At 38.6% G+C, this 14,552-nt stretch overlaps 1 protein-coding gene across 1 annotated transcript in view; it reads right to left on the reverse strand.

Annotated features, from left to right (window-relative positions):
* Positions 1 to 401: 401 nt before the first annotated feature.
* Positions 402 to 14,552, reverse strand: part of LOC144665476 (long-chain-fatty-acid--CoA ligase 1-like) — a 28,368-nt gene continuing 14,217 nt past the window's right edge. The window contains exons 6-24 of the mRNA XM_078526706.1: positions 13,074 to 13,173; positions 12,409 to 12,581; positions 11,861 to 11,893; positions 11,345 to 11,396; positions 10,615 to 10,691; positions 9,840 to 9,917; positions 9,376 to 9,458; positions 8,969 to 9,020; positions 8,622 to 8,704; positions 8,486 to 8,540; positions 7,772 to 7,867; positions 7,274 to 7,346; positions 6,898 to 6,986; positions 6,173 to 6,289; positions 5,081 to 5,134; positions 2,276 to 2,365; positions 1,677 to 1,778; positions 1,312 to 1,383; positions 402 to 1,018 (exon numbers count right to left, since the gene is read on the reverse strand). Coding sequence (XP_078382832.1) covers positions 878 to 1,018; positions 1,312 to 1,383; positions 1,677 to 1,778; positions 2,276 to 2,365; positions 5,081 to 5,134; positions 6,173 to 6,289; positions 6,898 to 6,986; positions 7,274 to 7,346; positions 7,772 to 7,867; positions 8,486 to 8,540; positions 8,622 to 8,704; positions 8,969 to 9,020; positions 9,376 to 9,458; positions 9,840 to 9,917; positions 10,615 to 10,691; positions 11,345 to 11,396; positions 11,861 to 11,893; positions 12,409 to 12,581; positions 13,074 to 13,173 — 1,620 coding nt within the window. The 3' untranslated portion in view covers positions 402 to 877. The remainder of the gene's footprint in view (positions 1,019 to 1,311; positions 1,384 to 1,676; positions 1,779 to 2,275; positions 2,366 to 5,080; positions 5,135 to 6,172; positions 6,290 to 6,897; positions 6,987 to 7,273; positions 7,347 to 7,771; positions 7,868 to 8,485; positions 8,541 to 8,621; positions 8,705 to 8,968; positions 9,021 to 9,375; positions 9,459 to 9,839; positions 9,918 to 10,614; positions 10,692 to 11,344; positions 11,397 to 11,860; positions 11,894 to 12,408; positions 12,582 to 13,073; positions 13,174 to 14,552) is intronic.

Raw genomic sequence — 14,552 nt, forward strand, 5'->3', positions numbered from 1 at the left:
AAAATTCTCTTCACCTGACTGGTTGACACTGTATTAATATTGTAAGGAGAAATTTTATTTTGATCGGGAAACCCCCCATGGATTTTGAATAACAGACACAATTTACTCACTCGGGGGTTGGCTAAGTGAATATCTGCTCATGGGCGAATAATTATTTTAGTATATATCAAACCACTGATATCCAGGATAAAACAAACTGTAATTTTAGCAAATACAACGGTTAAAGGACAATAAAAAAAACCTTGGAGAGTGTTTTGCAAACCAGTGTAATCTGAGCGCGCGAAAAAAAAAAACACGGTTTTCACTACTTTGGGTATGGTATAGATGAGGTTTGATCGACTGTCGAAAACTGTACCCCTGACTTGGCTCAAAGTCGGCTGAGCTCTGTGATTGTTTCAAAATACTCGTCATACTTAATCCAACCAATCAAAACAGACATGCTGTTTTCTCGACCAATCACATCACGTGCATGACCAAAACCATGTTGAATTTGGTTCCTGGCATTTCCCAGGCTTTTTATCGGTTGACATTGGCTAGTTTTCATTACTTTGATAATGGTTTACGACAGTCTTAGAAAAATCTTTCTATACCAAATCAAGATTGTGTAAGGACCAAGTGACCTTCTCAAATGATCATTTAAAAACTTTTCCTTGATTTTGCAGTGTCTTATTTTACCGATACAAAAATATACCCTCCTTCAATATGTTCATTTCCCCAGATTATCAAAGGGTAATATATATTTTTAGTTTATAATCAATTTTTTATCTAGTTTTTTAAAAAAATCTTTTGAGACCAGGCCGTTGGCTACGTCTAATGGATCACGATTGACTTTTCTTTTAACTTATCATCTTGTAGTGCGGGTAGATATTGGTGTTATTTACTCTGGTATTGTGCTGTAGAGGTCTTCAAATGTCTGTTTAAAGTGAGTCTTTAGGGCTGGACGCTTGAACTTCAGTGTTGGTGTTAGAAGGCCATTTTCTACCGTGAATATCTCGGGTGTGAGAGAAATTGCTTTCACCTGAAACACGTGTTGAAGCGATAAGTTAATTAGTGAATTAATTGTATTGTATTGTAAAATAATAATGTACTGCGTTATGTTGTGTTGTGGGTCGTTTGCCTGAACAGCACTACTGATGAGATAAAGAAGCTTTTGTCCAGCTGCGTGACACGTGACACAGCTCGGTCTGTTTAAAGTCACTGCAGGTCACTGCGTGACTAAGAGCAGGAGCCCAGCAAAGGGGCTCTTCACTCTAGCGAGAGAAGAATCGAGCACGCGAAGAGGTACGCATGTATTCTAGGGTTAAGCATTACCTGTTCAAAAGACTTGAGCTGCTCTTTCTTGCCTTCAGCGATCATCTGATCTAAAATCGCCTTATTTACTTTCTACAAAGAAAACAAAATAAAATACAGTTTAATATAATACTAATACAACTGTCAGTAAATGGTTTGGCGCCATTTCAAAAAGCGAGTGCAGGAGAAACATTTTCCGCCAACAACAGACGAGCTAGCAGCGTTCAGTTTCTCGCCAAAAAGACGAACTTTGCGCGGTCGTTTGCCGCCGAAATGACGTACTGATTGGAGATATTTGCCTTTTGAAAGACAGGGGCTGTTGCTATACATTTCCTGCCAACAACATGTGGCGGAACTTTCCCGACGAAAAAAAAATCATGGAATACCTCATTAGTGCACCATGACTCCATGTCTCCCTGGACGCCATTCTTTTCCGCCCACTTTTGAACAGGATCTTTCTCTGGCACCACAACAGCTATGAGGCAGGACTAGGGTAAAGACAAAATAAAGCAGCCAGGAAAACAGAATTTATATTACAGTCAATGACAAAAGCTACGAAAAGGCGGGTTTACCCCCGCCCCTCCCCTCATTTTTCGAAGGAAGACTGATAAAAGAGTATTTTGCCTATGGACACAGTAACGTAAAGAGACAGTGTCTCGACTGATATATCGTAATTTTCTAAGTATGGCCTGCAGTTTGCTATAATCGTGATTCATTTTCTTGCAATAGAAAGAAACCAAAACACTAAAAGTGGTTAAAGCAAAGAAATCTCAACTAAAAAGAAAAATAATAATTACAGTAAGGATTCGAAATTTCACCAGAATGGCAATTTTGATTTCTTGACATCCTGTCACAAAATCAAAGCTGATGAACTATAATCCACGTCACGTCTTGATGTAAAACCGAATTCTTTCTAAAAGAAGTATATAAAATGTATGACAAACAGCCAGGAGAAGTTTTATGTTGATCATGTGTGATACGTTACCTTTTTACTGTCGCCGTGAACATAAACTTGATGGACCATTGGACACTGTGTATAAACTGTCTCGATCTTCTCTGGCGCAATATATTCACCCTGAAAAAAAAAACGTGTTAAGGTGATTCCACTGAAATAGAAGGAGTATTAAAAATTTTCTGAAACTTGGTCGAGGTTACAATTATGTTATGAGGATTAAAAAAATGAAATACAAAATGGGGGTCACCGCGCTAGTATTTGTGTAAAATGGATGGCATTATAGTAAATATACGACCCGCGAGGTATATATTAGGAACCCTAGTAATCCAAATGGGGATTGCTATTGTTTCGAGAAAAATCATTTTTGCATTAAAAAATTAGTCTAGTTCAACAAAATAGACTTTGATCTTATATTAAAAACTATTCTTATTGTACAGGAATTAAGATAATGAAAGAAATTAAAGATTTGGCTCTGTGCGCACGTAAACGGCACTACCTAAAAACGTGCTTTTACGGCACTAAAATTAAAATATCTCAATGTAGAATTTTAAACTTTTCTTTAATTAAATTGCAATATATTGTAGACAACCGTATGACATTTAAATTATTGCATCAAAAAATGGGGGTCACCGTGCTCGTTTAAGAGAAAATGACCATTTATTTCCCTACCGAGCTTAGCCTAAAGCGAATCTCGTAGTGTTCTGTGCGCGCGCGCGCTCGTGCCCGCGCTAAATGATACCGTGGAATCACCTTAAGTCGTGACTCGATTAATACACCTGACACCAAAGTACCAGATAAATCATATTAGAGTTTTCCGATTTAGCGGAAAATTCACTTAAATGGAACACATTTTTCCGCCTATTGAAAATCTTATTAAATTCACTTAGTTAACCCATTAAAAGTACATTAATCTGCTGGCTTGTTTTCTCTGTTTTACTATCCCTCAGGAAAGTGGGATTCTACGGTAGTCTAAAATGTCAAAAGCTATCCCAGAATAAAATGATGTTGCCGTCAAGTTTGGGATTGGGTTCAACAGTTTTTTCGGGACCAAACCGAAAATTTCCCTTCATCGGATTGACATAAAAGTTACACTAGTTATTGCTCTAGGATTGAAGTTTTGATGATGTGTATCTCTTACTCACTAAATCGATATTACCGTAATAACGGTAAACAGAAAACTCAAAATCAGGAAATCTTAAATTTTGCGCGATCCACGTTTCGTTATAGAGAGCTATTACCAATATAGTAAAATGTGGTGCATTGGCAATAAAATATGTAAGAATTTTAAAAAAATCTTTTTTATTTCGAATAAAATGCACAAAATATTTCCAATCATTAACCTAGGCACGCTACGCCACTCGCCACATTTCTCAACAGCCTGCACAATCATCATTCTCAATAGATGTGTATCGATGATTTGACATTTTACGCTTTGGTAACTTTTTCTTCCGCACGTGTTGTCCACTACTCAAGGGCAGTGTAATATCACCATGCAGTGCAGCTCTCAAAAAAGTATTGCTCTCGTCAAATGGCATACCTGAAGGCAGCCAGTCCACATGACATGGCCACAGTTTCGAAAGAAAGAAGAATTAGTTCTGAAACAAAAGGCAAGATAGAAAACAAGATACGTGTGATGTTCGCCTGTTGTACTCGCTCCTAAGGTGCGACAAAAAAGGTGATATGTTATGTTTACCCGTGGAATTTTTATGTGCAAACGAAAAGAAAACAATAGAACAAAAAGATACCGCCTCATTTTCAAATCCCAAATTTCTATTTATTTGGTGGCAAAAAGCAAGTTGCAAAACCTTAGAGAAGTGGGAAGTTCCACAAATGGCAACTGTTTGGATGGAAAATAAGTTGTGAAAAAGTTATGCTGCGAAAACTTTCATGTTCGTTAACGTTTGGGGTTTACTCTGGTGTAAGAACTTGTAAAATGTTTCTTTGTTTTGGGGGCTATTGTTTTCCTGCTTTTTATTGTTTCGAGGTTCTTTGTTGTCTTGGTCGTTCTTTGTGTTACGTTACTTGTGAGTTTCACAGGTTTCACAGGCTTTTACGTATGCGATAAAAAAGCCGCCTCCTTTCAGTAACTATTTTTTACACCATGGATACTTTGCACCTAAAAACATTTTTCTTCAGTTGCCTCAGAAAATATACTGCTGTTTTCAATATATTTTTCTGGGATCCGGCCTAAATATTTTCAAGCAGTTTAAAAAGAGTATAGTTTGCATTCCACCACGAGACATTGTATTTAGATTGCTAATTTAATCTACTCGTAAACAATGAATAACAACTGAAATTTCATTGTAAAAATTGAAACAAACGGCACTTTGCATCTAATTAGCTATAACAGGCGGAAAAAGTCGTTCCATTTCCGTTTAATCGGAAAACTCTAATAGTCAAAAATAAACAAAAGAAATCAATGGAATTAGTGTCTAAATGTAATGAATTGTGTGTTAACGTTTTCAACGGGTTTATTCAACAATTCCAACTTAAAACAAATGCTTCGGCAAAGATTTACCAAAAACAGCACTTAACACTTGACTGAGATCGAAAATTTTCCTGTCACAGAGCGAAGTGGACCACAGAGTCGGAAGAACAAGAAATTCCGAAAGATCTCCGAGAAGATCATCGAGAGGTTCCGAGTCTTATTGGCCAATCAGAAACAACAAATTGTCGGGAAAGTTGTGACGTCATCTTGACGTCACTGTTGCTAACAGCAGCAACGCATCTGCCAAAAATACTATCCGTCAATTTTAGATGACGGAAGAAGGTATTTGTTGACGTACAAGAATGTTTTCGTACTTATTTAAAACAAGTTAAAACTCTGAGTTTTACCTGCGCCAGTTTGAAGATGTGCTTTTTGCGGTCAATCACCTTCAATGTGCCATTCTACAACAAGAAATGCAAAAAAGTTAGAACATGATTAACATTTGTTTATGGTGTTTGCAGCGAACCTGTCAAGCTAAATCGTTTCTGTAGGTTGAAATTAGCAACGACAAGTGGTATGTAGTCTCCTTCGCAGCTGTTATGTGAATCGTCACACAACGCTCCCCTCGTACTGCGTAACGATTGAAATAAAGCGATTATTAATAAAATGCCGTAATCCAAAACCAAGGTAATCACTCTGGCCAATCACAAGGGCAGGCAATTCAGTGAACCAATCAAAACTCAAAGCAAATACATGAAGCCGTCGTGAAGCACAGGAAAACGTGTGAGAGTGAGTCACGATTGGGTTTCAGTTAGTTTCACTTTAATTGATTGATTGACGAAGTGGCGCCAAGCACAAAACAAAGTACAAAAAAGCAAAACAAATGTAATTCCGAATTTCTTTCAAAACTTAGTCTAACGGCAGCGAAGGATAATCAGAAGCAGCAACGCCATGCTGAATGTCAAAATGTTGTCTTTTGTCTTTTGTTAGTTTAATTTCGATTCCCGCAAAGCCTGAAACCGTCACCAAGTCGAGAATTAAAAAAAAAAACTTTGATTGTGACAAAAAAAAAACGAAGTAAGAAATGTTTTCTTTATTGTACGTCTTATTGGCAATAGAACTGTACGCTTTTTACCTTTTACGCATCCGATGAGTCATGGAATTTCCTGAAAATTTTACCGCCAAACATTGAACGATTTTCGCCAATTTCAAACCCGCAATAAAAAAGTGTTAATATGTTAAGCCCGGATCAAACGAGGATAAAAGTCGATGAGAGTTGACTCTCATGAGAGTTTTCGCCAACTCTCATCCACTATCATCAACTCGGGCCAAACGAGAAAGAGAGTCCATCAAACTTTCATCAACTCTCATGAAAAATTTGAGCACGTTCAAAGTTGATGAGAGCGCATGAGAGTGCATGAGAGTTCCATGCCAAACGAGAGCGAGAGTTTGAACTCTCATCAACTCTCATCTTCGTTTGACCCGGGCTTTACACTCACTGGTTGCCATTCTCCCACGTCACCCGAGTGAAGCCAGCCATCCTCGTCAATAGCTTCCTTTGTCTTTTCCTCGTCATAGAGGTATCCCTTGAACACATTCGGCCCGTAAAAGCACACCTGGCACGTGATATTAGAAAAGAGACAATCAGTACAAGAGAGACAGACAAATGACTCAAACATGAAGCCAATAACAAGATGACAATCAGTGGAGGAAACAAAACAACCAAAACAGGACTTAATATTTCTTTTTGTGTTCTCCGAATTCAATGCTAGATTAAGACAGGATATGATATACTTTCTTCTTATCTCACGATATTTATTACAAAAGCCATGGAATGCTTCACTAGTAAAGTAAACAGTAAAGATGGTAACTTTTTTAAGCTCGGTGATGAATAATGAAGATGAAATGTTCAACATGACACGAGCGTGGGACAGAGAAAAATTCTGAGTCCCCGACGGGAATCGAACCCATGGCCTCCCAGATACCGGTTGGGCGCTCTAACCAACTGAGCTACATAATAGTATATAGTAGCAATATAGCAGCTATCGTAAGCTTGTAATCTACTGGTCCTCTAGTGTAGCAGTTGCTATTGTTTTGGGGGCTAAGGCATTGTTCCTTTTCTTTGTTCTGTTGCTCTCTCGAATGTAAGCAAGCTGTTGCAAAAAATTGTTGAAATTGTGACCTAAAGTAAAATCCTTCATGTTTAATTTTCTGATCTTCTAACCTCGCCTTTGCCATCTTTGGCGTAATACTCCATCTCGGGAACGTCAACGAGTTTTATTATGTTGCATGGCAACGGAGGACCCACGTGACCTACATTAAACAGGAGAAATAAAAAACAAAGTCAGAACACATATGTACATGTAGCACTCGGAAAAGAGTCTGACTGAGTCTGCAGTGTTTCTGGTCAGAGAAACGTTTAAATTTTTCACCTTGGTATAAGGTACCTTGGTTAACTGTCGCTTCAGTCCCCCCTGACCTATCTTGCTGCGCAGGAGTTACCGAGGACTAGTAACGACTAAGTTCAGCAGAGTTAGAATTACATATGTGCAAATCGAGAAGTTTGCTAATATCGTTTTTTACTTTTTCTTTTATCTCACCATAAGTGTGATCTCCAATCATCTGTAATGTGGCAGCAGCTGTGGTCTCAGTCTGACCGTAACCTTCAAACACCTGAAGAGAAAACAACACAAAATATCAACCTGAAGGTAACGCTCGCTCGCGCAATGTGCGAAATCGGTTGTAAAAGAGACAAATGGTGATACAAACAAACACGTAAATTGTTACTTTAAACAGTTTAGCTAAAGTAAAAAGTAAAATTTCGAATAACACAATGTTTTGTGAAACATTTGAGAAGAAAAATAAGCGATAGGAAAATAGAACGACGTTTCGATGACGCCATGTCATCATTATTAAAAAGAGACACGAAATGTCACGGTATCGAAAGTCGTCGTGTCTATGATGTATAAAGTTATCTCCAATCTTCATTATAGTAGGTGAAATCACAAAAGACTTCACGTTGGAGGTATCGAAAGGCAAATGTGTTTAATGGCAAATTATGAATTTTTAACTACAGAGATTTGTAATTTTTTATTTACCTGACAACCAAGAGCGCATCGCAGGAAGACCATAACATCATCCCGAAGAGGGGCAGATCCTGAGATCAGGAATCGAACTCTACCGCCAAGTGAATTCTGAAAAAGGGAAAACAAAATACAGGGTTTTTGTAGAAAGTTCATATATGACAGTGGGAGGCGCATTTAACAGCGGTCAAACGCACTGCGCACGCGCAGTTCCCGCCAAAGCTGTCGTTTTTAACAATTACTGAAAAGTAAGGCTTTGTACATCGCGTATGCATAGAAAAATTAAATTGTTTTCCATCTACAATGCTCTTTTTACGACGTTTTCTTTAACAGATCTTCCACATTTTGGCTTCAAACTCTTATAAACTTCACGTCGCTCAATAATTATCGGCACTATCCATCGTGTGGATCGAGGAGTCCGGCGGTTGACTAGCGAACTGTTCTGGACACCTGGCAAAATGCTGGGGTGGGAGGTAACCTCTATCTGTGTGATGTACTATCCCCCATCCAGGGGGGATGCCCAAGGGGAACATCAATAGTCCTAGTCGATTCATGTTACAGACACGGAATTAAGTGCCATGTACCAAGCGATCTGGCTGCTCTGATCCTCAAGAAGAGGAAGGCCTTTCAGATACTATGTGCAACATTTTTGACACGTTGAACTCCCCTCCGTAATCCTTTTTAATTAGTGAAGCTACTTTTATGAATTACTACTTTTTAAACACTAACCTGGATTTTTCTGAACACAAGATAATCCCATATGCTGTCCTTCCGTACAATATTCCTGTAAAGAAATGGTATTATGAAGAATGAATTATCTGTTTGTCACTTAACGTAGGAAAGAAGTTCAGCAAACTTCACTAACCTCTCAAGCTCTGCCTTCTTGGAACGCATGGCCATGTTAAAAAGAAAACTCTTAATTGTACTGGATGACACCTGCTTTATTACCTAAGAAAATAATAACAAGGAAGCAAATTTTAAACTACTGTGTGCGAGCATATAGTTAATTACTATAGTCCAATGGCAAATCCAGGTGAGGGACCCAGTGGGCTCGAAAGGCCGAAAAATTTTCTGTTCGTGAAATGCTTTGTTTAAAACCATATATAGTCACTGAATAATTATACTTGGTCAAATTATCGATTTCAAGCGGTGAGATGACTGTTTCATAAAAAAGTAAATATTTAGCTTGGAACATAAAATACATATACTCACTCTATCGTAGACTCTGTTTAGCACACGGGGAACCGAAATGAAAATAGTTGGTCTGAAAAAGTACATATAATAACAATAAATGAATTTCCTTATTAGCTTATTTATTTACACTGTTGTATTCAAAGCTAGAAGCTTGTGGCACTGTGAACTCTCGATCAAATTAAAAATTGGAAATGTTGGTTTTTTGGAGGGAATAAAACCGGAGAACCCAGAGTAAACACCCTTGGAGCAAGGAAAAGGAAAAAAACAAATTCAACCTACACAATTATGATGCTGGGTCCACAATTCGAACCTGGTAAGAGGCGAGTGCTCTCACCACTGTGCCACCCCTGCCTTCCAGGAGGAAATGACATGAAACCTGCATTATTTCGATATCATTATAGGTGATGTGTAAACTGTAAACTTACTTGAGAGCTTGCAGGTCATCCAGAATGTTTCGTACATTGCCACCAAAGAATCCAACTTTTCCACCATATGTAAATATCATCAGCTAGCACAATGGCAAAAGAAAATCGCATTACCTTTGCAATATAAAGCCAAGATTATATATATCTTATTAACCACGCGCGAGGGCCGTACTGGGCGAATATTGGCCCGAGGTCTTGACAGTACGGATCGAGCGCAGCGAGGTCCGTACAAAAAAGACCGTCAATCACAATGTCTCAAAACGTTCTTCCCATCCTGTGTCAGTAGCAATACTATTAATCTCTTCATTCCCGCGATCTCTCTATGCCATCCCGGGAGTGAAATGACGCCATTATGATCTTTATCTGAGCATATCTTGAGACGTAGAAATTGAGGTACTATTCCAGAATAACGTTAACTATCTGATTAGCTTAAAAACGCAATTTCATTAGGATAGTCAGCTTACCTGAGCAAGTCGCTCGTACATGTGAGCCAAGGGAAGGTACGACATGTGAACATCATCTTCACTCACAATGAGTCCACACTAAGAAATGAAGAAAAACACTGTCAGGAAAAACAATCACTCAAACTTTCCTAAAATAGTTAAAAAATATATATCTTTATCTCAATTTCTGTGGGGTCTTATTTTCAGGGGTTTATTATCGGGAGAAACTTTGTGTTTCAGTGCAAGTTTTATTCGGAAGAGATAGTGCCCGAAAAATTTTAGTTGCATATGGCAAATGGTAAAACTTGTATCTAGAAGTGTAAAAATAGTATCAAGAAGTGTAATGACTATTTAAAAGGCGGTTTAGTAAAATCACTCTAAGCCTGTTATGCTGTGCACATCTACATTGTATGTCAAGCTATGGTTCTTTTCATTATTACTGGCCACTCAGCATGTTCTATTGGAAATCCACAAATCTGATTGGTTCTCCCACTGTTTTCTATTTTCTGATAGAACAAAATCGTGTGCTCTTTTTCTCTAAAAGGGAAAACTCTTTGTGATTTGTGATTAAAGATAATTATATGAAGTTGAACTTTTTGGACTGCAACCCCTAAGGGTTTCTACTAAACAATTAGACTACTCAACTTCGTTTTCCATAAGTGATAGTCAATGAGGTGCAGCAAAGTTGACTATTCACTTATAGAAAACTCAGGCCCGTAGTCTAATTGTTAAATACAGTATTACACTCAGTCAAAAAGTACACATGTACAAAGTTTTGTAGAAATATAAGAAATACCTTTTCAACAAGATACACAAGACCAGACAGCATTGCAATGGCATTTTTATGAGTGATCATGGCTCCCTTGGGATTTCCTGGTCAAAACAAAAAAAAATAACCACTGAAGTTACTTTTATTTTCTTATGAAAGAGACATAATACACATGTAGGTTTAAGACATGTGATCCTCAAGATTACGAGTTCGAGGGCTGGCAGACAGGCTAGGGCCGGGGTCACTGTGTCATATTCTTGGGAGTGACACTTTCAACCAGGTGTATAAATGGGTACTGGCGACTTGTATGGACAATCAGTGAGAAACGTCAAGGATAGCCTGTAATGGACTAGTATGATATCTATACTGTATAGGAAGAAGCAATACTCTTCGTCATTACAGTCAGACAGTCAGAAAGTCAGACAGTCAGTCAGTCAGTTGATCGGTCGGTCCGTCAGTATATTAGGTTGGTCAGTCAGTCAGACAGTAAAATAAATGTTAGTCAGACGATCTGTCAGTCTGTAAGTCCAGAACACCAGTCAGGCACTCAGACAACAGACCAGTCTGACTGACTGACTGATTGACAGACATACAGACAGACAGTCTATCAGTGAGAAAGTCAGTCAATCTAGTGAGTCACAGTCAGCCAGTCAGTTACACCTGTAGTTTGTCATCATTCAGTCAGACTACAGGTGGATGGTGTTACAGGAAGTGTCCACATGTGGGACATGGCAGTAAGCAGAACCTTATTACTGACCTGTTGTACCACTTGTGTAACAAACAACAGCAAGATCATCTGGCTTAGGAGGCTATTAGGGAGAAACAAGTATAAACTGAATTTATAACTACTGAAAACAATCACCTACATTTACATGTACACTGTATTACCAAACTAGTAGACATGCAATGTATTCTATTATAAATCTTTAAATCTGATTGGTTCTCCCACTATCTATTTGCTAAAAGAAAATGTTCGCAATTCTTTCCCATTTGGTATTAAAGGGTATCACTGGTTGCTTTGAGCGTCTACAAAGTATTGGTATTTTCCCAGTAACACAGCAAGTACAACTTTTTTATGTACAGAATATGACTAACTTTCCTAGAATGATACTTTTTCATTTCATGTTAAAGTGAGAGTCCATTTCGAGATCAGTCGCAACATTGGTCAAAAATACTCTTAGTAGCAGTCACAAAACTGAACACTGATTATCAAAAAATAAGTAATTTATAAAATATCAATATACATATCAACATATCTGAATTCAAAAGTTACCTTCTTTTCGTGTCTGTGATTTTTTCCCAAGTCCTGTTTTAAAGAGAGAGAAAGGGAAAAGTACTTATATCAAGTTTAAAACACATTTAAAGCACATTGTAAGTGGGAAGTCCTGGAATAAAATACTAGAGTTAACTACAGGAAGTTAACCTACATGGTATGTGGGAGGCGGGTGTTGAACTCCAAATTGGGATGGAGTGGTCCAGGTCTAAGGCCCTAACCAGGCTTGTTACATGTCCAAGTATGTTTGTATTCACCATGCCTATCTCCTTCCAGCAATATAAATGGGTTATGGCAAAAAAAATGGGGTAACATGGCAAAATGCTGGAGGCAACGTGTCATGGACAAGAATGCCACCCATTAGTAAGGGGAATGGCATAAAAAAAATCCTAATTAATCACTTCGTGCTACAGAAACCAGATTTAAGCTCAGGCACTGGAAAGTGATTTAAAAACTCATTGCTACCTTTGGTTGAAATTTTGTTAAAGTCAACTTAAGACCCAAAAAGAAAAAAACCTTTCGACAACTTTCTCTTTTCCTATACTTACTTCTAAATCTTTAAAAGTGATAACTTTAATCCCAACTTTCTCTCCTGCTGCCTTTTCGTCATCAGTGATTGCAGATCCTATCTTGATGATGTTTTTCAACTTGGGGCATTTATGGCACTGTTCCAACAGCACCTTTATCTTGCTCTCATCACAAACTACAGTCACCATTTGAGCTGTAGTAATGAAAGAGTAGAACAACGCAGTTACAAACTCAATCATATTCACATTTACCTTGTTTTTGTGCTCAAGCCTTTGTCACAGAGAGTTATTTCTATGACAAGTGTTGTTCACCCTCGATAATCCAGAATGTTTGATTCCAGAAAATGTTCATACTCCCCCCACAGAAGGGATTGGAAGTTCGTGGGGGTGGGAGGGGTGTTAAAGGCCAAAACTTTAAGGAAACGAATGAAGCTTAATTGGAATTTCCAGAGCCGGGGAAGGGGGGGGCTTAGTATAATGACCCACTCCTTGCTTTTTATAGGAAATGGCAAAACCGAAAGTACAATTTAATATGTTAGTGATAATTGTAAGTTTTTAAAAAAATTAACATCCTGTTGACCAAGTTATTTAGCTCACTGGTTAGTGCCAGCTCGGGAAAAGTTGTGGTTTTATTTGCTCTCCCAGCAATTTATTTGTAAAAAGTAAATTTTGTAGTTCAGTAATACCTTGGTTGATGATGTAGACACAGGATTCAGGGCCAAGTGTATCATACAGTGGCACAATGGTCATGGAATACATGTTACAAGCTTGCTCCACAAGAACCCACTAAAAGAAAAAACACAATGAGCAACCAAACTGATGTCACAAGTAGAGATGGCAGTTTTAACCCTAACCCTTACTCTGAGTATTACCTTATTAACGAATACAGTGTACTTGACAATGTATCGCTATTAATAATATTGTTTTATTATAAACACTGTAAGCCAAATACTTGACAAATGTGAGAAGCAGTGGGATAATGATAAGCTCAGTGATTCTGGATCCAGTGACTTGGCTTCTAGCCATGGCTGGGGTTAATGGCTTGTGCTCTTGGGCAAGTCACTTTACTTACACAGTGCCTCTCTCCACCCAGGTGCACTGGGGACAGGGTACTGCTATGTGCTACAAGTAGCAGAAAGAACTGGAAATGCATGTACTCTACATGTACTCTCTCTAATGGGATAAGTCCTGATGAGGACACCGCTTTTTATTTCCCTTGTAAAAATTTTACCGCGATCGCGCCGCAATTTGTTCCCATCGCAACGCGATCATGCGCGACGTGATTGTAAATGAGCGCGAACGCGCCGCGATTGCCTCGATAGTTGCGATCGCGCCGCGAATGTCGCGATCGCGCCGCGATTTGTTGCAAGCGCGACGCAATCATGCGCGTCGCGATTGTAAGTGAGCTTGAACGCGCAGCGATTGCCGCGATAGTCGACTATCGCGGCACGATAAGTGCGATCGCAGCGCGATTGATTACCATTGCACCGCGATTTGGGGGGCTGGAATAAATCTTGGGAAGTGTTCCCCACGAGAACTCACTTCTCGATCACTGGGAGAAAGTCAATATGCTTTGATATTCTCACAAATCATGCTGTGGTCGTAACGCAAATCATGACTTGTATTGGCGATGAAATAAACTTTAAGTACTAATCAAAGTAGTAATAAAACTAGTTTGACTTAAAATGTCGAAAAACATTTTAATACGTGACGGTGAGCCGTGAGGACGTGATTCCCATGAGAAAAGTTTTATTTAGTTTTAGTCTAGACGAACTGGCGCGACTAAGCGGCGCGTGATAATGAGTAAAGATAAATTAAAAGATAAGAATTTTTATTTCTTTACATTCGCTTTTTTAATCTTTTCAAACACTTTGTTTCTTTCTTTTCTAATCTTTGAGGAACCCTTTGAGCAATCCAATGACAAATTTCTGTCGGCCATTTTCTTCAAATGCAAATACAATCGGGAATTCGCTGCAATTGCGTTTTTCGCATTGAAAAATCCTCTAGATGGCATTTAATTTAATTGTGGCTCCGAAGAGGCTGTCAGAATGAGCTTTTTTAGAGCTTTATATTTACCTTCCTGTTATGTAGACCACACACATCGAAGTCCTGAGATTATTCCCGCCTTTTCCCGCAAGGTGTCGTGAACTGAGCGTTACGATTGG

Source organism: Oculina patagonica, chromosome 9 (genome assembly GCF_052425735.1).
Source record: "Oculina patagonica isolate OP01 chromosome 9, crgOcupat, whole genome shotgun sequence".
Lineage (NCBI taxonomy): Eukaryota > Metazoa > Cnidaria > Anthozoa > Scleractinia > Oculinidae > Oculina > Oculina patagonica.